This window comes from Pygocentrus nattereri, chromosome 5, assembly GCF_015220715.1.
Source record: "Pygocentrus nattereri isolate fPygNat1 chromosome 5, fPygNat1.pri, whole genome shotgun sequence".
NCBI lineage: Eukaryota > Metazoa > Chordata > Actinopteri > Characiformes > Serrasalmidae > Pygocentrus > Pygocentrus nattereri.
Window position 1 is genome coordinate 12,931,003 of NC_051215.1, and position 22,273 is coordinate 12,953,275.

A 22,273-nucleotide genomic window follows, 5' to 3' on the forward strand; every position below is an offset into this window, starting at 1 on the left:
GCTTTCTCTCAAGGTTTCTCTCAGCCTGACCTTATAGCTCTCCCATAGACTCTCTGCAACTTGATTATCTGCTTTAATGTTTCTTCATTTGGAGTTAATAATAATATTTTAATGCAAAGTTGTCACCTCTTGTTGGTATTCAGTAAAGCATTATAACTTGATCTGTTCTTTGTTGAATCACTTGTATATATCCCCCGTGTCCTGCACGGTACTATCATAGCTGCTTCAGACATGCTTTTTGGACTGTAGTCTTTGCGGTTTGCTCAGTAGTCCCACATATTTTGTCCTACACAGCAGAGGTTGTAATATGTATGCAGTGTCTTTGACACCAGTGGATACTTTCACTATTTTATCACTATACGTAAGGGCTGTAAGCTTATCTCCGGCTATGTTGTAACCCAAATGGTTGACTAGTTCTCTACACCATTTACTGAAGTTTGAAGAAACACTTCTGAGAATTGCTTTATCTATTTGCAATAGATCTGTACTGTGTGAATGTGCCTTAAAATTTCCAGACTGTCTGTGGAGACACAGAGAAAAAAGAGAAAGCTTTTATCTCTGCCAGGTTTGCCGCGCTGCTGTTTGCCTTCCATAGGCGGATGCCCCAAGCTTATACTGCACCATACAAACCCACTTGTCTGCTCATCTAATGTGTGCTGAAGTGATTGGCCTAATCTTCCGCCACTCTGCTGCTGAACACAGCCTGATGGCCCGGGCCTGTGCTGCTGCAGTCGTCTGTGACCACTTCCTTCTCTCCGAGAACTGTGGAACGTCATCCACATGGAGGAGATTTGCCTGAAGTCTCATGCTAAACTATACACTCGACTGCCCTTAAGTACACACTCATAGCACTTGTGCTGAAACTTGGACTCAGTAAAGATCATATTTATTAAATTTATAGTAGAACGGCTGATCTGGAATAGGTTTGGCATTTTACATTCTAGTCAAAACAGTAAGGATGATTTAAGGCTTGTTAATAAATCATTAGTTTTTGGTTGTCATGATATTGACTAATATTGCTGATGGCTGCAATTTGCAAATGAGCCCTCCAGCCAAACACGTTGTCTCTTTTTTTGTGTGTGTGTGTGTGTGTGTTTTCTGTGAGTGTCTCAACCAATGACAGTTCCATATCAATATTTCTGTTTGATAAATCAAGGTATTTGTAATGCACACCAGTCTTGACTCTCGTTGGGTTCATATCAAGTTTTCCCTAATTATTAGATAGAAAAAGAGACTACGATACAACTAAGGTACAAAAACCAGACAAATTTACAAACACCCAACTGGCAGAGGTGGAAACGTCACCAAGTTGCAAGTAACAAGTAAGTCTGAAGTGTTAACATTTAAATCCCAAGTCAAGATAGTTGAGTCTCGAATCAAGTCCCGAGTCAGTACAGACGAGTCTGAAGTGGAGTCCCAAGTCTATAGTCCTAATCTTCAAGTCCTAAACAGGTCCGTGTACATTTTTCATCTAATTTAAAGCCACAACACTGAATAATGGTAACAGTACTGTAGCCTTTTTATGACAGTATGTTATGACAGTATTGCATGGCTGTATTCATTTTTCATTAATATTTTTGCCCTTCCAACAAAACTAATGGTACACACATAACTACACTCTTAAAAAGAGGAGCGTCTTCAAGGGTTGAAAAATAATTATAAAAACACTCATAGAATCCTTAACATGCTTAAAGTGCTCTTTGTATCATGAATGTGTTTTTAACGAAGTGCTGTAGATGATTCTATATAAACCTTTTTAAAAAGGGTTCTGTATAGCATCTAACAGGTTCTTTTATTGTTACCATGTCATGCTTGTAACAGTTGGAGAACTCTTTTGGGTTGTCTATAGAACCCTTTTCGAAAGGTTCTATATAGAACCATTTACAGAACGTTCTCCATCAATCTGAAGCGCATTTTTAAGATGCAATAAACCCTTTAGTAATGCAAAGTGTTCTTTGTGTTCATGGTTCTTTTTAGAACGATTTTCTTTGCCAAAGAATCTTTGAAGAGCCTTTTTTTTTGTAAGAGTGCGTGAGACGTACTGGTATACACAAAGTCATGCAGTACACATGAAAAGAACTTAAAAGTACTATAACTTAATGTAAAAATCTTTGTATTTGAAGATAATTTTTGATGACTTTAGGGAACATTGGGCGCTCACGATTAATATAAAATCTAGCTCAGCACTAAGACTAGCTCAGCCAACTACAAACAACAGCATTTAAATTGAATTTAAAAGACAATGGAAACCAAAACAACTGAACAAAGTTTACAGAAAAGACAGCAAAATCATGGTAAATGTACAAAGCTGGCAAAGAAGAAGTCAACTTCACCCTTATAGTGAATGCTGTGCTTGTTTTACCTGCAGAAGCTGTTAAAATCAGAGAAATAGTGAGAGCTGTTCGCCTGAATTTCTCCAGTAAGATGGACTTTAAGCGCTCAACGAGGGCTTTATTGATGTTGTTAATGCATCACTTGTTTCCAGCTTGTGGAGGCGAAGTTGAACTCTAAATGCTTTGCTTGTCTTCCGGAATGAAATAAACCAAGCATAAAGGCAGTATCAAGCGTTTGACGACATTGCTGTGTATTCTGTTTATGGTAGGACACGAATCCATTCACATGAAAAGTAATCGACTGTGTAGCCGTCTGCAGTCAGACTCTCCACAGTTCTTCTGCTTTCTCAAGTCTTTTTCACAAGTCTTAAAATTAAAGTCCGAGTCATTGGTGTTGAGGTCAAAGTCGAGTCACAAGTCTTTCTCGATTTTCTCGAGTCGAGTCTCAAGTCATCAGATTTGTGACTCAAGTCGGACTTGAGTCCACAACTCTGCCATCTGGTCAGCCCTGTTTTTACATTGACGTTATAGCCTGGATTGCTTTTTGAATGAGGCGCAATACAGGGCAGCATGTTTAGTACTAAGGTATGGTTGTGTAAATTTAAATGATGGCTGTTTTTGGTGTATAAAACACACAAAAATCATAACTGGATCAATAAAATGCAAGAAAAATGTAGGCTATGGCCCCATTCATATTGCATGGCACATCACAATCACATTATGTAGCAATATAATCACAATGTAACTCCAGGGAGATTCACTCGAAAGAGGCCCTGCATATTCTGTTGTAACTCCCATTCGGATAAAGCAATCTGAACCAAAAAAATACCTTACATTCCTTGATGTATGTGTAATCAATTGCATTACATGTGATGCTGAACGTGATCTCCATTTTCTGGGGGAATTCACCCAGAAGTTGCAAATGAAGGTTAAACGTTGCGACGACTGTCCGGCGCCTACCTCATCACTCCGATGCAGGGGCATCCTGGCTTGTTCGATGCTCCATATGCTCCATACTGAGCACAAAGGAGCACATTGCACATTGTTTCATTCAGATTGCTTTGTCCTAATGAGAGTTATTACAGAATATTCGGGGCCTCTTTTGAGTGAATCTCGCAGTATTTTGTCCATTATGTGCAGTCCTAATCTAGATCTGTTTCTAGCACTGTTAAGAAGCTTAGTAAATGTAGCTTCTTTTCAGTGGTGGGTCGTGTTGTCATACGGTATTTTATTGTTGAAAGAGAAAAAAAACTTACTACGAAAATTGAGATGTGCTGCTTTTTGTCATCTATAAACTGCCAAGTGCCACTTATCTCCTCTTAACTGCATGAGTGACACAGATGATTTGACTCTGTTATGCAGGGAAGCAGAGATGTTTTCTTAAAAAAAAAAGAAAAAGAGGATCCTTATCACCAGAAGATTTAGTACAGACCAGTGAATGGCACCATAAACAGTCCCCAAACCTGGAAATATGTCACTCTCTAGAAATCTGTCTATTCATCAGAACTGCAGCCATGTTGTGAGTAATTGATTCATATAACTTGCAAGGTCCATGAGTCAGCACTTCCCAAAGGGCATGTCTCCTGTCTTCATCTTGATATCCTGAGTAACATGCTGATATCTGCCAAGGCACCTCCAGCAGGGCACTAGAGGAGGAGGAAAAGGATGAAGGGTGGGAGGATAAGGAACTGCTCATGTCAAATTAGCTGACAAGTTTATTGACTAGCAGCAAGGATGGAAATTATGCAAGTCATTTGCACTGATGTTTCAGTATTGCACTAAAGGCCATGAATACATTCATACTGACACTTCCCTTGCTGCTTGTTTCATGGTTGACATATTAATGTCTTAAAAAGTAAGCAAAGTGTCATGTGTGCTGGAATGCTTTGCTTTTGATTCATACTATCGTATTATCGTATTATGATATGCATATGCCGGTGAGTGATAAAAAAAGAAAAACAACATAAAGTGTCTTAGTAATGTATTGGTCCACATTACCAAGACTATTCAGAACTGAACTGGAGCCCTCAGCTGGGGTTGGTAGAGAAAATGAAAGTCAAAAAAATCTCCCACAGAGGTTCAACTGGGTTGAGCTTTACTGACTGCAAAGGCCATCACCTATGATTTACATCATTTTCATGCTCATCATTCAGTAACCACTTGTGCCCTGTAGATAAGGCATTTTCATCCTGGAAGAGACAGCTCTCATCAGAATGGAGGTATTTCATCATAGGATGAAGGTGATCCGCCACAATGACTTTGGATTGATGTGCAGTGATGCTTCTAAGGGGACAAGTGGATCCAAACCATGCCAGCAAAATGCCCACTATAGCATAAGAGAGCTGCCTGACCCCCTTACTGGAGGGGTCAAATTTTCTGGCCTGTACCATTCCCTTCCACATGCATTCACCATTTGTGGAAAAGATTGTATCTGACCATTTTTCCACATTTTTTAGACCACTGCACATGTTTTTTCCACCACTGAATTTGTCTTTACGCTCTGCAACCAAATAACATCCCTTTCGGTTTAGTTGTGGATGGACAGTTCTTGGTGACATAGTCCTGATCACACCCTGCATTGACATTCTCAATCACCTGGGAACAGTTTCTCTTCTATTTTTCCTTAGATGTTCCACTAATACCTTATTCGCACTTACTGCTTCTGTGTGGTGTGAGCAATGTGGCAGTATGAGCGCTGCAGCTCAAATGCGTTGGCCTTTCATACATGCAGCATTTGTGCTGCGGAACACACAAATCTGTTTATAGCATGAAATAACTAATATTTCAACATAAATTAAACTTCAAAATTCATGATTTTAAGTTTGTACTGAGTGTTCTATTTAATTTTCACGGATTTTCATGGATTATTTTAGTGTATTTTGCTGTGTGATGAGCGTGGCAGAAATCAGCACCTGGTCTGTTCTCTAAATACCGTGCAGCTTCAGTGCGGTGCCTGGGACGCTTTGCAGCTTTGCATAAGCAGCCTATGTGAAAGTACTGACCAGTGAACATGGCCACCGAAAATGATATTTAATGTTCAAATGGATAAACTTTATTGTTTTTTTGCAAATATTCACTCATTTTGAATTTAATTGTTTTCAGCGCAAAGTTCAAAAGCCAGCATCTCTGAAGATGTGGGGGTGTGTTAGTGCCCATGGCATGGGTAACTTGCACATCTGTGAAGGCACCATTAATGCTGAAAGGTACATACAGGTTTTGGAGCAACATCTGCTGCCATCCAAGCAACGTCTTTTTCAGGGACGTCCTGCTTATTTCAGCAAGACGATGCCAAGCCACATTCTGCACGTGTTACAACAGTGTGGCTTTGTAGTAAAAGAGTGCGGGTACTAGACTGGCCTGCCTGCAGTCCAGACCTGTCTCCCATTGAAAATGTGTGGCGCATTATGAAGCGCAAAATATGACAACGGAGACCCCGGACTGTTGAACAACTGAAGTTGTACATCAAGCAAGAATGGGAAAGAATTACACTTACAAAGCTTCAACAATTAGTGTCCTCAGTTCCCAAACGCTTACTGAGTGTTGTTAAAAGGAAAGGTGATGTAACACAGTGGTAAACACGCCCCTTTCCCAACTTCTTTGGAACGCGTTGCAGGCATCAAATTCAAAATGAGTGAATATTTGCAAAAAACAATAAAGTTTATCCATTTGAACATGAAATATCTTGCCTTTGTAGTGTATTCAATTGAATATAGGTTGAAAAGGATTTGCAAATCATCGTATTGTTTTTATTTATGTTTTGCACAACGTCCCAACTTCATTGAAATTGGGGTTGTACGTACCAGAGCATAATAGGATGTTAATTTCTTAGTTGTATCATGTACCTGTCTGGCCAGGTGTACTACATCTGCACTTATGTTTCTCCACACATTCATTCATCCTTTTCCTTTGATTTGTAACCTGCCTAATTGCTGTTTGTTTTCCACATGCTGCCAACACTATGCTGAACATGGACTCTACAAGAAGGTGCCCTGTGGTATCTGGCACCAGTATGTTGGCAGCAAATCATTTAAGTATTGTAAGTTGTGAGGTGGAGCCGCCACAAGACAGACCTGTCACTACAACACATCCTACAGATGCTTGATGGGATTGAGTTCTCAGAATTTGGAAACCAGGGCAACACCGTAAACTCTTAGTCATGCTCCTCAAACCATTCCCAAACTATGTTTGCAGTGTAGGTGCTTTCGACAGGGTTAACAGAGGCACCCTTACACAGCCCCATACACAGCAAGTTGTGTTGCACCCTGTGTTGTTGCACATTCTTCTCATAACCACCTGTTAGCTTCTGTATTTTTGGGCTTATGCAGACATTTGAACATATTTCATTTAAATGTATGTTATTTAGACCTAAACGTTTGGTCTCATATCACAGCTCCGTGAATCCACATTCATTGTTGAATCATCTAGACAGTCTGGAGCTTGACTTCACACCTAGCCCCAATGCCTTTGTTAGATCTGCATCTTTATAACGCCTGAGCTTCTTGCTACATCGGCAAAGGACCTTTTGCTGTGCAGCTGAGTTGGAACGTTTCCTCTCTGGTTTCTCTCCGTATTTGCGAATAAACTGCCTTTTCATCAGTCCATAAGTGTTCTGTTTTACTGTGAAGCTCCCACGAAACTGTGATCGTCACTGCCATTAAAATAATTCAGTGACTGGAGTCACAGTAGCTCTTCTGTCAGTTTGGAGCAGGCAGGATAGTTGTGGTTGCCCTTTTGCAACAGTGAGCCTTGGCTGCCCAACACCCTGCTCCCGGTTTATGTTTTGTCCCACCTTGGATCACTGATGGTAGGTACTGACCATTTCTGACCAGGAGCCCCCCCACAAGCCTTGTTGTTTCAGAGATGCTCTGACCTAGTCGTCCAGCCATAACGATTTGACCCTTGTCAAGTCGCTCTGTCTTCATTTCTTCTGTGTCCAGGACCTTGGTGTATCCCAGATTTTGATTTGCTCCACTGTTACGTGATAAGTGTCTTTTGCTTTATCTATACATGGTCATAATGTTTTGTTTTATCATTGTAGATGTATACATTTTTTAGATTTAACTATCTGCTGTTTTGAGTCTAATAAAAATATATACACCAAGGAACATTATCACCCGTTAAAGTAGTATTATGTAAGATATTTTTGTTAAAATTCAAATAAGTAACATTAGTGAGTCAGGAGAAAAGACATGCTAGAATATGGCATCCCTGTAAAATTGAATTAGTATTTTTTAAAGTGTCACATCAGTTTTTTGGGGAGTTTTCGGGCCACATCATATGTCTTTATGTATCAAAATCACAAACACAGGCTCAAAAAGCAGTTCTGGCTCGATGTTTAGATCATCAGCGTTATGCTGATGAAGATTCGTTGTCAAAAGTAAATCATTGCACAGTCAGGCAGATAGCTTACCAATGGAAGAAATCCAGGTGTTGCTGTCCCTGTGAGTGGATGTCCTACAAAGATCAATGCAAGGACCCAACATAGTCTTCAAATAAGTGATAGAATCCCTAGAGTGACAGCTAAGCATATAAGAATATTTTATCTTTATCATCTCACTTGAAAATGTCTGCATTCATGCATGTCCCATAAGACAAACACTGAACAAAAGCAGTGTTCATGAGTGGTTACCCTGGAGGCAGGCAGTGCTTTCCTCAACAGAAGAAATAAAATAAAATAAAACTTGATGCCTGTCTCAGCATTACTGTAAATACTGGAAGATGAGATAAATACTTTTTGTTTAATGTACGTAGAGTTATATTCAGAGAAAAACACTTCATACTGACACTAAAATCGCCTCTATGAAGCATGGTGGAGGGAGTTCGATGTGGTGCTGCCTTTGAGGGCCAGGGCAGCTTGCTGTTATTGAAGCACATCACTGATGTTGTGTAAGGAAATTCTGACATGACATGACAAATCCTAATGAAATTCTGTATTTTAAAATTGTCACATCAGAATCCTGGCCTTAATCCCACTAAGTGCTGTGGTATAACCCCATATTAAGCCATTTAAAGCCAAAGTCAACATTGCCCTTCCTTCTCACCACAGCCAGGTGTCAGGTCAGGAAAGAAATGAGTCACTGTACTGTATTTAACACAGAACAGCAAAAGACAACAGTACAAACAGACAGTAAATACAGACAATAAGTTATACAAAACACTGTAATAAACTAGTATGAGACATTAGAGAGTAAGCAGTAATACAATGACAACCTCTCTCTTAATCCTCAGCAGCAATATTTGAATATGGATTATTTTCAAGTTTAAATAACACATCCAAAAATTTTTGGCTATTTGAAACATAGTAAAAGTGAGACTTCCAGATTATTGACAGAAGATTGCACAGGATTGATCTGTAGCTACAGAAAGGTTAATGACAATAAAAGCAATGCTAGTTACTATATCTACGTTTTCCCCATTAAGACCTTGATTAATTACACCAGCATTATTGCTGTTATTGCTATATATTAATAAGTTAGTGTTTGTTGTTGCTTGGGGGCGGCACGGTGGCGTGGTGGGTAGCGCTGTCGCCTCACAGCGAGGAGGGCCTGGGTTCGATTCCCCGGCCGGGTGGCCAGGGTCCTCTCTGTGTGGAGTTTGCATGTTCTCCCTGTGTCTGCATGGGTTTCCTCCGGGTTCTCCGGTTTCCTCCCACAGTCCAAAGGACATGCAGTCAGGCCAATTGGACATGCTAAATTGCCCCTAGGTGTGAGTGTGTGAGTGACTGTCTGTGTCTGTCTGTCTGCCCTGCGATGGACTGGCGACCTGTCCAGGGTGTATCCTGCCTTCCGCCTGAAGACTGCTGGGATAGGCTCCAGCATCCCCCCGCGACCCTGACGGAGAAGCGGCTTAGAAAATGGATGGATGGATGGATGGATGGATGGATGGATGGATGGATGGATGGATGGATGGGTGGATGTTTGTTGTTGCTTTTGTTAATTAAGACTTTAAAACAGTCTTTACTTATTATAAAGACTTATAGGAAAGAGGCACTCATGCATTCTTTTCTGGGTTCCTGTTCTGTTAAGTCATTCTAGTAGGACAGTTTTAAAAAGTACTCTTTCCTGTCTCAGCAGTGGTGGAGGTGTGCGTGTGTTTGTGCGGATGTGATTGTTGTTCTGGGTTGTATCTGATGCAGGTAGTGCTGGTGGTGATTGTCATTTTTAGTCATTAGAGCAGTATGTTTCTGCAGCCCAGCTGGCTGAGAGGCACCAGTAGTATAACTTGCCACTCTGCATGTCGTTCAGTGATGAACCTGACAGTTTATTGTTGGTTGCACTGCAGTGGTTTCAGAGCATGAACACCATACAGAAATATATCTGGGTTGCAGACAGAGGGCGCAATAATGAAGCCCGACCTCAGCGCTGCATACTCCATGAAATTGGTCTTCCTCATTTTTAAGTAAAACCGATACCTGATCCTCAAGTAGCCACTGATACCAAGCACCGATACTGATTCTAAAGCCAACTGCGCAGTGGATGAATCGCACCACACAGCATTGTGTAGCATCTCGTAGCAGATACAGTACAAAGCATTGCTATACCACATAGAATGCATCAAGTTCAGGTTACTTTTTACCCTCTCCTCATATAAATATAATGACATAACTTTTTAGCCTAATTTATCATGCTTGTTATAACTTTATTACCTTTTTATAAAGATACTGTTCTTGAGCTGAAATATACATGGTAAAAAAGTTCTAAGCTAGTAACATTAGCTAAGGTAACAGGCTATTCAAATCGGTTGATCTAAAAGACTGATTGGCTTTCTCTGTGTAAATTTCAAGCCATGTTTCATGTACTACAGTTCCCTGGGGTTCTGAGTAGTGTGCTATGATGCCCTGAAAATCAGTGCTTGGAGTCACTGAGTGCTGCCATACATCAATGTCGAATGTGTGCATACATTTATTAAAAGAAATGTGTCATAAGATTTTGGCCACATAAGAGGTTATTGTTAATGTTCATTTTCTCTGCTGCCCTAAACTTAAACTATTTTTGTAGGACATATATCTGACATTCTTTTCTTTGGTTTGCAGTTGTTTGGTCCATTCTATTATAAATGACTTATAGTTTAATAATTCACTTTAACCTTAATTAAGTTATATGGATGCTATCTTGAGTTTCAAAAAGCATAAGTAATTTGTAATAGAGTAGATTAAAAGACAAGCTGCTGCTTTTTTGCCTTGACATAAAATGATTAAAGATCATTCAGTGTTTTTAGGATATTTATTTTTTTCGTGTGGGAACAGGGTTTTTTTCTTGGCCTCTAAACCTCATGCCCACTCAGTGCTGGCTGCTTTTAATGTGAGAGCATCTTCTGAAAAGAGAGAGGTTTTTTTAGGAGTATGATGAATTTCAGTGTATGAGCCAGTGCTTTAAATGGATTATAAGTGATCCCCTTAAAATGCATTCCTTTGAGGCAGTGTGGTGGTCAGTGCACTGCCCTGAATGCTCAGCATGAGCCAAGAGGAGAATGTTTCTCCTCTACTATTTAAGGTCACAGGTGATGCTGGGCTGGTGCTGAATGCTCCAGGGTTAGAATGAACGAGAAAGTGTTCGTGTTTCTCATGTCTCCCAACAGCTTTTCGTTTCCCTTTTGGCGCAGTTTCTCTCCTTTCTGCTGTCTGACATCAACTAGCCCAGTGATGATGCAGTGTGTGGCGTGGCTATAAATTCACCTGTCCCCAACTCTGCCAGCCCTGAGACACAATTACACCCCACATGTCCATCTTTCTCCCTCTTGCTCTTCTTCTTTTTTTTCTCTTTCTGTCTAGCTGCCTCTTCTCTTTTTCTTTAGTTTAATAGTTTTCTAAATCTGCTATGTAATTGTGTTAAAATTATATATGAATTCACCTTGTTTTTTTTTTGTTTTGTGCAACACAATTTTATAACAGAATATTAGAGTTTGAGTCTGAGTCTCTCTCTCTCTCTCTCTCTCTCTCTCTCTCAGTCTCGTGAGCCACTAAAGCTGTCTGAGCTGAAGGCCGAGATTTCCCCGCGTATCTCTGCTGAGGATCTGATTGACCTGTGTGAGCTGACAGGCCCAGCGCATTTTAAGACACCTGTAAAAAGGCCAAAGACGGTCAAAACCAAGATTGTGGCAGTGGACATCCGGAGTTCTGAGGAGTATCCTTTTGGCAATGCTATTCAAAATTCCAGTCTTCGTTTGCCTTCAGTGCATTGTTTACTTAAAACTCTCTATAGTGCTCATATGATACACCTTCATTCACACACATTATACTACAGCAGGTGTAGAGGCAATATAGCTTCTTTTGTTTCAAATCAAGCTGAAAGAGAAAGTAGCTTATCACACATATGGAGCTTTGAATGATAGCAATGCTGTGATGGGAAGCAGTCACAATAAACTGCAGAAGAGGTGAGAGTTCGATTAGCTGATTAACTGAGTAATAGTCAGTACATTAATTGTAGTTGCAGTTGTAGTTGTAACCCTAGTACACAGGCCCAAAGTTAAGGGAGGCATGGATGGACTGAAAAGTCGTCAAGCCTCCACACCCCCCACTCCCATCTGAGAGGTGTGAGAAAACAATAAGTTGCTTGAAATATACACAAACCTTGTTGGCAATTTCAATCAAAATATTGTAAAATATATTGTGATATATGTTGTGGTCAATCAAAAACGTGACACTCTATAGCATTTCTAAAAGTGCAAAGTAGTACATTCCTAGCGCAGTTTTATTTTCTTAGTCCTCCTATCATCCTGACCTCTGTACGTTTCCGTGCATACAGTGCTATGAAAAAGTATTTGCGCCACCCAATTTTTCCTATTTTTGCTAATTAAATGTTTCAAATCATCAAACTAATTTTAGTATATGATAAATGACAACACGAGGAAACACAAAACAAACATTCCATTTATTGACGATGAAGATTTATTCAAAACTTTAATCACCCATGTGAAAAAATATATTACCCCCTAGATGTAATACCTGGTTGCGCCACCCTTAGCAGTAACAACTGCAATCAAAAGTTTGTTAAATCTTATGATGAGTCTTTTACATCACCATAGAGGAGCTTTGGCCCACTCTTATTTACAAAATTGTTTTATTTCGGCTTTGTTGAAGGATTTTTCGAGCATGAACTTGAGTGACTCAGCCACTCCAAACACTTACTTTTGTTTCTTTTGAGCCATTCAGAGATGGACTTGCTTGTGTCCTTCAGATCATTGTCCTGCTGCTTTTTGAGACCTGAGTTGCTTCACACTGCCAGACAGGTTCTATTCAAGTGATGTTTAGATTTAACAGTTCTGGCAATAATCATGCCAGTGACTAGTGACATTAAACCTAATAGTAAGTCGCATTTTGTTAACTGGCAGGTTTAGTGCCAAACAGGGGGCAGTTCATTTTTTTTCCACAGAGGTCCAGGAGGGATTGAATGCCATTTTTTCTTTAACATGTTTTTGAAAACAGCATTTTTGTGTTTACCTGGGTGATCTGAAACATTCACATGTAAAAATTTGCAAATAAATAGGAGACATACCTGTTCACAGCACTATATATTTGCCTGGATATGTGTTTTTACCTATTCCCAAAGCCTAAATCAAAGGTAAAAGGCTTGACGTTTAAAATTCCTTAAAATAGGCTATGTCAAAGTAAGTTTTTTCATGGCCACTGGAACAGTCAAACTATGCTTATAAATTTTAGCTTAGGGTGCTTGACAGTTTAGGCTTTTAAGTGTGCTAGTGGTGTTTTTCCTCAACTGTATAATTCACATCTCAGTTGTCTGATACTAACTGGTCTGCCTGTTAAAGCAGACATGTTTTATAGAGAAGAGAGTAGCATTAGTAGTGTCTTGGTTGGGTTTACGTGAAGACTGTGTTCTCTTTGATGTGTACACAGTCTTATTTTATTGTAGCTTTGGAATAACCAGTGACTGCACTAATAAATAATGACTGTACTGCTGTAAGACATTGTGGGACATAACATGTTTGAGAATGTATTCCCGTGTTTTGTGTGACATCACACTGTACAGTTGCTGCCATGGTAAGGACCGAATCAGGGCTATTGCTGTGCTTTGTTAATGATTCACCTGCAAGACCTGACAAAGCCGAGAATGACGAGTCTACACAGACCTTTAATTCAGTGTTTTAAAATTCTAGGCTTGGTGCCCCTGCACTGTATAGTTTAGTGTATTTCTCTGCTGTTTACACCTCGTTCGGCTCAAGAAGGGATTAATTAGCTAATAATATGAGGTATTTTAACCAGGAAAACCAGATTATATAGTGACTGAACTCCGCCCTAACCGCACAAACTGACAAAATCATCTCTGTTGAAACACAACATAGTTTTCCACGACATTCAGTCGTATATTTAACGTTTATATTTTTCCATTCAAACATCATTTAAATCTCCATAACAGTTATAATCTATCAAACTTTACAGAGAAGTAAAGTTATACCGGCTGTTTGCAGCTCAATTAGGAGGATAACTGTTCATCTCTCAGCTGTTAACATTAGCATAAGTTATTTAAAGGCCAACATTGTTCACATCTGTGTTAATTATCTGATGTGGCCTTACCCTCCTATAATGACAGAGTTTTCTCCTCTTTATTCAACACCATAGGGTCCTTTACCCAACCTGACGTGAACAGCCAATGGGCTTCTGTGCTTTTAAATGCTTAAAGAGACTCTCCAGAATAGGATAGTATGAGATAAATATAAATATCCATCCATCCATCCATCCATCCATCCATCCATTTTCTAAGCCGCTTCTCCGTCAGGGTCGCAGGGGGGTGCCGGAGCCTATCCCAGCAGTCTTTGGGCGAAAGGCAGGATACACCCTGGACAGGTCACCAGTCCATCGCGGGGCAGACAGACAGACACAGACAGTCACTCACACCTAGGGGCAATTTAGCATCTCCAATTGGCCTGACTGCATGTCTTTGGACTGTGGGAGGAAACCGGAGAACCTGGAGGAAACCCACTCAGACACAGGGACAACATGCAAACATACTAATTTTAGCAATCTTTCACCTCTAGTTACATTTGGGCAGAGCAGCAAAGCCAGTAATTCAGTCCCAAATATACCGGCCACAGCAGAAAAATCTGTGAAACCGTAGTATGAAATGGGTCCCGACCCTCCAGTTTTCCTTTATTTTTGTTTTTTTGCTTCTGAATGATGATTAACTTGTCATCTGTTGTTACGGTGCCAGAGCTGCTAGTATACTCCAAAGTGTAAATCTGTACATGTGATGTGTACTTATAGCATTGCACTGTCAACACAAGACACCAACCACAGTCAAAACCACTGACCCCAAAGTTAGATGCTTTGTATTAAGTGTGAAGTTTGGCTAAGACACGCCTGTTCCCTGGAGAGCCAACATGAACTGATCAGACAGAAACCGGTGGGCCGTGAGATGTGTTTTACTGCCGTCATGCACCACTAGCCCTCTCAGCTTCACATTAAAGAGGTGTGAAAGACCTGGCCCTACACAAGAAAATACAAACACAGCAGCTCTTTACAGCAGTATTGGCATGCACCATACGTCCATACAAGGCTGCTTCAAACTGTGATCATGTTGAGATTATCCCGTTTGACACTTCTGGGAAGCGGGAGGCCTTGTGGATTTATCTGCTGATTTGTGGAAGTCAAGTAAAGAAAAAAGCAACTCAAGGGTCAGTGATTTTACCACAGGTTATGGGTGTTGTTAAGCATTATATAAAACAGAGCACATACATACAAAATACAGTAATTTCAGGTCATTTAAATAGGGGCGTGGTCAGGGTTTGATTCCCGGCCGGGTGACCAGGGTCTGTTCTGTGTGGAGTTTGCATGTTCTCCAAAAGACATGCAATTAGGCCAGTTGGACGTGCTTCACTGCCCCTAGGTGTGAGTGTGTGTGTGTGTGTGTGTGAATGTATATGTCTGTCTGTCTGCCTTGCAGTGGACTAGCGACATGTCTAGGGTGATTCTTGCATTGCTCCCAATGACCGTTGGCACAGGCTCCACCCGTGACCCAGAAAAATAAGTAGCTCAGAAAATGTGTGTGTGTGTATTCGTTAAATAGGCTGATTTCATTTATTATTAATAACAGTTTTCTGCAATGTAATTTGTTAACAATAAGCTACGGTTGCCAACATAAAGGCCAAAGATTATTCCTTAAACAGCTCAAGGGTTTTTAATAACTTGCTTCAGTTGCGGACACTGCTTCTCTGGGGAATAGCATTGACAGCGGAATGGGACACTCGTCAGCAAGAGGAGTTGAAGAGGTGTGGGGCAGTCGTTTAAAAAGTGAGGGGGAGACAGTTGTCAGCACATTGCTATCACTTCATTATTCACTATTCCTGTCAAAGCTCTAAGCAAGACATAGCCATGTTATGCTTAATTAATGCTATAAATGCCTAATGCTGTTTGAAACCTAGAAACTAGTCAGTAGATAAAATCTTTGTGAATAAAATGGAAAGCGTAGCTCTTACTGAATGAAAATCAAGGCCGGTTGTAATTATGTTGGGGACCTTTGTCCTTCTTTATTTTATAGCTTGATTAAATGCTTTAATAGATTGCTTGCTGAGTTTATAGCAGCTTACAAGTTTATGAAAGATGCGATTGAAGTCATGCAATCAGCTGACCCTGGTGGCACATGTGAACACAAATTACGTACAAGGATAGGCATATGTGTAGACCAGAGATGTGGAGTTTTGGTTCAGGCTGAATTCAGGGCATCTACAGTGTACAAAAATGCCAAGAATTAGACTGTGTAGTTAAGGAGCACCATCCAGCCTTTGGGATGAGTTTCAATTGCATTTGTGATTCAGAACTGGTACTCTCAACATCAGTACTTGACCTCACTAAAGCTGTTAGTGAGTTTGATTGCAACTAAATCTTCATAGCAATGTTTCAACATCTAGTGTAAACCCTTCTCAAAAAGAGTAGAGGCTGTTACTGCAGCAATGGTGAACAAACTCTCTATTAAGACCCTTGATTTCAGAAGAAAGGCTGGATGATCAGGTATATACAAGCTTTAGGACGTATAGTGTATAAGTGTCTTTAGATTTGGATCAGCTAAGCAAAACTTTCTTTTTAAAACCATACACATTAATGACTCACCTAAGTGCACATCCTCTTAGTCTGGCAGTGCAAAGGCTACTAGTAGACAACATGTCAAACTGTAATGCACTGGCGAAATGAGACCTGTGAGATCCAGTGACCTTCAGTGAGCTGTTCTCTCTCTTTGTTTAAAAGCAGTGCAGAAAGCTAGAAGTGCACAAACCCTCTGAAGCAGCATTTTCCCCACTGTGAAAATAATCTTTCATTTTTTGTGTACAATTTCCAGCCTATAATCAAATATTATTTTGCCATATAAATGTCTGCCAGTGTCAGGCAAAGCTCTGCTTTTGTGTGTTTGTATTGTTAATGTAATTATTAGTTCGTTGGGCTTTTGAGTGAAGTGAGTGTGGGTTATTGATGGATATTGTAGAAATTGCAGATAATTTCAGCTCCTCAGACAGGACAGGGTAGTTAAAACCGAGGATTATTCAGTTATACCTGCTTCTCATTTACCCTCTCTCGCTCTCTTTGGGTTTTTGAGTGATTTGCTGCTCTGCTGCACCTCCTCTCCTCTCCTGTCTTTAGGACTGGCTCCCTTATTATGTCAAATTTTGCACAATCCCATCCTGGCTGCAACTCCCTCGCCCCAAGAGGCAGTCTTATTGCTTTCATTTGTCTCCATCATGGTTTCCTGCTGTCCTCTATGCATTCATTCTCATACCACCCTTACTTTACAGTGGAGCTGGAAACTTTCCGGAAGCTCTGTCAGCAGGCTGCCATATCCTATGGAGGCTTTTATAGACACAGACAGGAAACTCAAAGGCATGTTTTACATCATTAAATGTGGTGCACATAATTCAGTGTGATTCATAAATAGACTAAATAGGTGCAAATTAGCTGAACTGCAGTCACGTGTAATGCAGCTCTGCAATAAATGTATCACTGCTGTCGGAAAAAAAACTTGTATGTTCATTTTCGTTTTTGACATAATTTGAAAATGCCTGTTGCTCTTTACATTGTGTGTAAATTCCACGCAGAATGGGCCAAAAGAAATGACCCAAAATGACTTGGAAAAAATCTGGTTCTATTGACTTGCATTGAAAGTAAAATGGCATGGTGGGTAGCGCTGTCGCCTCACAGCGAGGAGGGCCTGGGTTCGATTCCCTGGCCGGGCGACCGGGGTCCTCTCTGTGTGGAGTTTGCATGTTCTCCCCGTGTCTGCGTGGGTTTCCTCCAGGTTCTCCGGTTTCCTCCCACAGCCCAAAGACATGCAGTCAGGCCAATTGGACATGCTAATTTGCCCCTAGGTGTGAGTGTGTGAGTGACTGTCTGTGTCTGTCTGTCTGCCCTGTGATGGACTGGCGACCTGTCCAGGGTGTATCCTGCCTTCCGCCCGAAGACTGCTGGGATAGGCTCCAGCACCCCCCGTGACCCTGACGAAGAAGCGGCTTAGAAAATGGATGGATGGATGGATGAAAGTAAAATGTTTTTTCCTTCTCCTGTAAAGTTTTTGGAGATTCAAGGTTTTTTTCCAACATCAGTGATATATTGTTTAAACTGAAATAGCAGAAGTTAGACCTTAGATGAATGCAAGTTTTTTAGGGAACTTCAAGAAGGTAGTAAATGATGAATATTGTCCTGTAATTACCTATTTACAGTAATTCCTTAATAAGTATCTGCCTCAACATTCAGTCTTTGATCTTTGCTTTTCAATTGTGAGGATCCTGGATGTTAACTTTATTATAACTTTATTCTCAGTGTTTTACAGCTGCCACGGTCATAGAATCGTCTGCAGCCTTGTTCATCATTCTAGACTCGTCTGACATTTCTTCATTTCTTACAGCTTCCTACAAATCAGTTGATACTCATGACGTTAGTAGTATTAACAATAAATTCCTTTTATGCGCATCTTCAACAGATTTTAATTCATGAAAAAATGTTTTTTACTACATAATTACTACAGTAGTATATGTGCTTTACTCTGTCCATTCCTCAATACACTAACATTCGAAAGTTTGCAATCACCATGTTATATATGAGTGCCATATTAACAATTACATACAACAGTAACAATTACAGTGCACATTAAATATTGCAAACTATTCACCAAAAGCTGTTTTTAGATGTCTTATTCAATAGTCCAGCTAATTTAACCCTTTCATGTTCTGCTCAACCAACTGGTAGAGCACAATTTGAGTCACTATATATATGCCACAAAGTGCCTTCTCGTTTGGTAGACATGAATATTTTAAAAAGGTAAAAAAAAAATAAAAAATGCAAAAAAATTCCACTGCTTTTTTCTTGGTGAAAACAGTAAGGGTTAAACATGGTAATATGTTAATATACTGTATTATATATTTACATTCATTTTTTTGTCATTATTTGCCTTCAGATCATCATCACTCTTACAGCTTTCTACTGTCCTACAAAAGTTAAAAGCTTTGAAGTTGTACTGGACAATTTGTAATCATGTTATGCACATTGCTTTAATATTGTTGAAAACAGTGATTTTTTTTAGTATGAATATGAAAATGTAATTGTCTGACGCACATTGTACTGAGTCTAATGAGTCTAGTTTTTGTTTCGTCCTTTAATTATTTTAAGAGCATTAGAGGTTTCAAAAGCTCAGCGATGCTTTGGTTGTGCAGCTCATATGCCTTATAACGGCTCACATTCTTTCAGCTCACCAGTTCCTAATTCTCGCATCAAGAGATCTATGACTTTAGTGAAGTGTATGACTTTGAGGAGACCCTCAACGTTACCAGTGTGTCTCTTCAGGAAGACACTGTGCCTTTATGTGCCCACTTTGTTTTAACACACTAGGACGGACTGAGATGTTGAGTGTATCAGTTTGACCCTTGACTGCACTTGTGTAGCTTCAACCGTGGTCACATCCCCGGCAGCATTAATGTCCCGTACAGCTCAGTGTTCGGGCCGGATGGAGAGATGCTCCAGAGCCCCGGGACCAACGCGCTGACCAGCTACAAAGGCCGGGTCATTGTGGTGCTCAGCAACATCATGAAGAACGCTGCTACGGTTAATACACTCTCTCTCACACACTCTCTCCATCTCTCTCCCTCACTCTTTCTCACTCTCATTCTCTCTCTTTATTATTATTCTCTCTTCCTCTTTCTCTTCTTCTCTCTCACCCACACCCTCTCATTCTCTTTTTCTCTCCTGCCATCTCTCTTTCTGTTAGTCTCATTTTGCTGTGTTGCTCTCTCTCTTTCTCTCTCTCTTTGACATTTATGGTGGTTGCCCGCGAACTGTAACAGCGGTCACAAATCATGATGTCTTGGCCCTGTCCGACCCCTTTAAAGAAATACACAGTCAGACATACTGGCCTCTGGTTGTGTCAGGGGTCAGATGAAATTTGTAGATGCATATATAGAGGACTTAGAGATGAGGTTTGCAACCACCTTATTATTTAGTCATCTTAATGCTTTTTGCTCGCATATTAATTTCATAGTAGTTATTGAGTAAAAAGCCTTAAGATGACTGAATAATGAACCTAGGTGGTAAATGGGGGTAACAGTGTTGCCTGTTAAAGGAGCTTAAAGGCCACCGCCCATCAGCTGTGGTGCAATGCTTTGTGCAGCATCCAAAGCCATTGTTTTTGATGAAGGCGCACTCACTGTTGCCAACATTTGCCATTGATGTGTTCCAATGCACTAAATTAAACCCAGAACAAGACTTGACAATGTGGCTTGAAATTTCGACCAAGAAAGGCAGTCAATCAGAAGTCCTTAGAATAAATAAACAAATGCTGATGGTCTGTTACCTCATGTTACAAGCCCAGATTTGTTTTTCTTTACTTAGTATCTTTCATAGTGAAGAGTTATTTAACTGATATCAAATGTGATGAATTCACTAAATGATCTTGAGAGTTTTGTTCAATTAGGTTTGCGAGAGTAGGATGAACTTGAGCTTGATGTTCATCGGGGCTCTTTCTGAGCTTCGCTTTGTACCATCTGCTTCACAAGGCACTTGGTGTGCGGTGGCCTTAAAGGTTAAGAATTATGGAAATGATAGTTGCATAACTACAGCAACAGCATCATGTCGAGGAAGCAGAACCTTTTTTGAACTTTTTATGTTTTACATTTTAAACAAAGTTCACTGTTTATTAGATGTTTTAACCCTGTTGAATGTTGACAAATGAAAAATGAGGTTGAGATATTGGAGAAACTTTCAGCAGGAATTGTGAACCAGCTGAACTTCAGATGTGTTGAAGCTGTAATGACTACATTAGCCTTGCAAAAGTAGCATAAAGTCAGTGAATTGAAATGTGTATTTGTGTGTGTGTTTTCTGCAGTTTGCTGCCCACCTGGTGAAGGTGAATTACCCTCGTGTATGTGTCCTCGATGGCGGCATGAACAAGATGAAGCCCACTGGTCTCCTTACTGTCCCCTCACCTCAGATATAAACTCTGCTAGAACTCTGCGTGTGTGTGTGTGTGTGTGTGTGTGTGTGTGTGTGTGTGTTTAAAAGCTCTGCTGCCTGACCCGAACCTAACAGTTTGTTTCACGTGCGACACTAGACTGGGTTTTTTTTTAAATACTGAATAATTTTTTAATGTAGTTTTTAATGTAGTCTCTCCCTCTGTCTATCTGCATGTCTTTCTCACCTAAACTGTGTTAAGCAGTAGCCAGAGGAACTTTGGTGTTTAGTGTCTTCTAACATGACGAGCTGATCAGAGGAGGGTGGATGGTGTTCTCTGTCAGTTACGACCAGCGGTTCCACAGAAATATACTGATGATAAATACTCCTTAGTGTATTACAGTGAAATATCAGTTTATCTTAACATTTTCTGTCTCTCAGTGATAAAGCAAAGCACAGCAAAACCATGTCTGTGATAATCCACCTGTTAGTGCTTGCGAGCGGGTTCGGGTTGGGTTTGGGTTTCAGATTTAGCAGGACCACTCAGGCCTGGTTGATTTGGGACTCAAAGTCATAGGTTTGGGTCAGATTTCAGCTTCAGTTTTGCGCCCATGCAGACCTCTAGTGTGTATGTATCTGTGTGTGTGTGTGTGTGTGTGTGTGTGTTGGGGAGAAGTCAGTCCAAAGCTCCATCTTTTCCTGTGTTTTTTTATAATGATGTGATGGATGTTGCATTTGAGAAAAAGCTTGAGTGAATGCTTAAATTCTTCATTGCAGTCTGAATTTTATTGTATTGTTTGGAAAAAAAATGATGGGCATTCCCTATCTTAAAGTTTCTGTTCTTGTCTTGAAGGAAAATGTGAATTTTTTTTCTAGTTTACTTTTTTGTGCCAAAGGAAATGTGTGTGTGTGTGTGTGTGTGTGTGTGTGTGTGTGTGTGTGTGTGTGTGTGTGTGTGTGTGTACACGCAAATGTGAGAATGACAAAAGATTCAGAGTATGATACTAGTTCATGCTGCATCCTCTAAAGTACTGCACGCTGTAATTCTCTTAATGATCACCTCTGTCATTGGAGAATTCAGTTACTTTGCCACATCCTGCTTTGATGATGAAATATGAAAAGATTCAGAGCAGGTTTAGATCTGTGAACTTGGCACCTTCATCGTGCTGTTCATTTTTTTGCTGTGGCTCTTGGAGTTGCACAGTATTTTGTGTGTGTGGATGGTGGCAATTGATCATTCTTAGACATCTCGTCCCTGTAGAACAAGCTACTCCCGTTGTAAGTGGGTGAGGGCTTTCGCTTCTCTTATGGACCAACTTGTTTAACATTATTAAAAAGATACTTTAAATGAACAATGGGCCGGAATCTTTGTGATAACTGCATAAGTGGGTTTTAAGAAGAAATTTTGGGTCCCACTTAATATTGTCTCTAATACCTGTAGTTACACATGAATAACATGTAACAACACTAACTATAACTGATAATTTAGCCAATGTTACAGAAGGATTACAGTAGTACAGCCTATAGAATTACACATGTGTATCAACTTCAGTTTTGCCTCATG

At 40.2% G+C, this 22,273-nt stretch overlaps 1 protein-coding gene across 3 annotated transcripts in view; it reads left to right on the plus strand.

Annotated features, from left to right (window-relative positions):
• Positions 1-22,061, plus strand: part of tbck (TBC1 domain containing kinase) — a 91,837-nt gene extending 69,776 nt beyond the window's left edge. For 2 of the 3 annotated variants that reach the window (XM_017720497.2, XM_017720496.2), the window contains exons 24-26: positions 11,280-11,455; positions 19,209-19,368; positions 20,645-22,061. In XM_017720497.2, the coding sequence (XP_017575986.1) occupies positions 11,280-11,455; positions 19,209-19,368; positions 20,645-20,755 (447 nt within the window). In that variant the 3' untranslated portion in view covers positions 20,756-22,061. Of the gene's footprint in view, positions 1-565; positions 1,949-11,279; positions 11,456-19,208; positions 19,369-20,644 lie in introns of those variants that run through there. The other variant, XM_017720498.2, reaches the window with a different exon arrangement.
• The last annotated feature ends 212 nt before the right edge of the window (positions 22,062-22,273 follow it).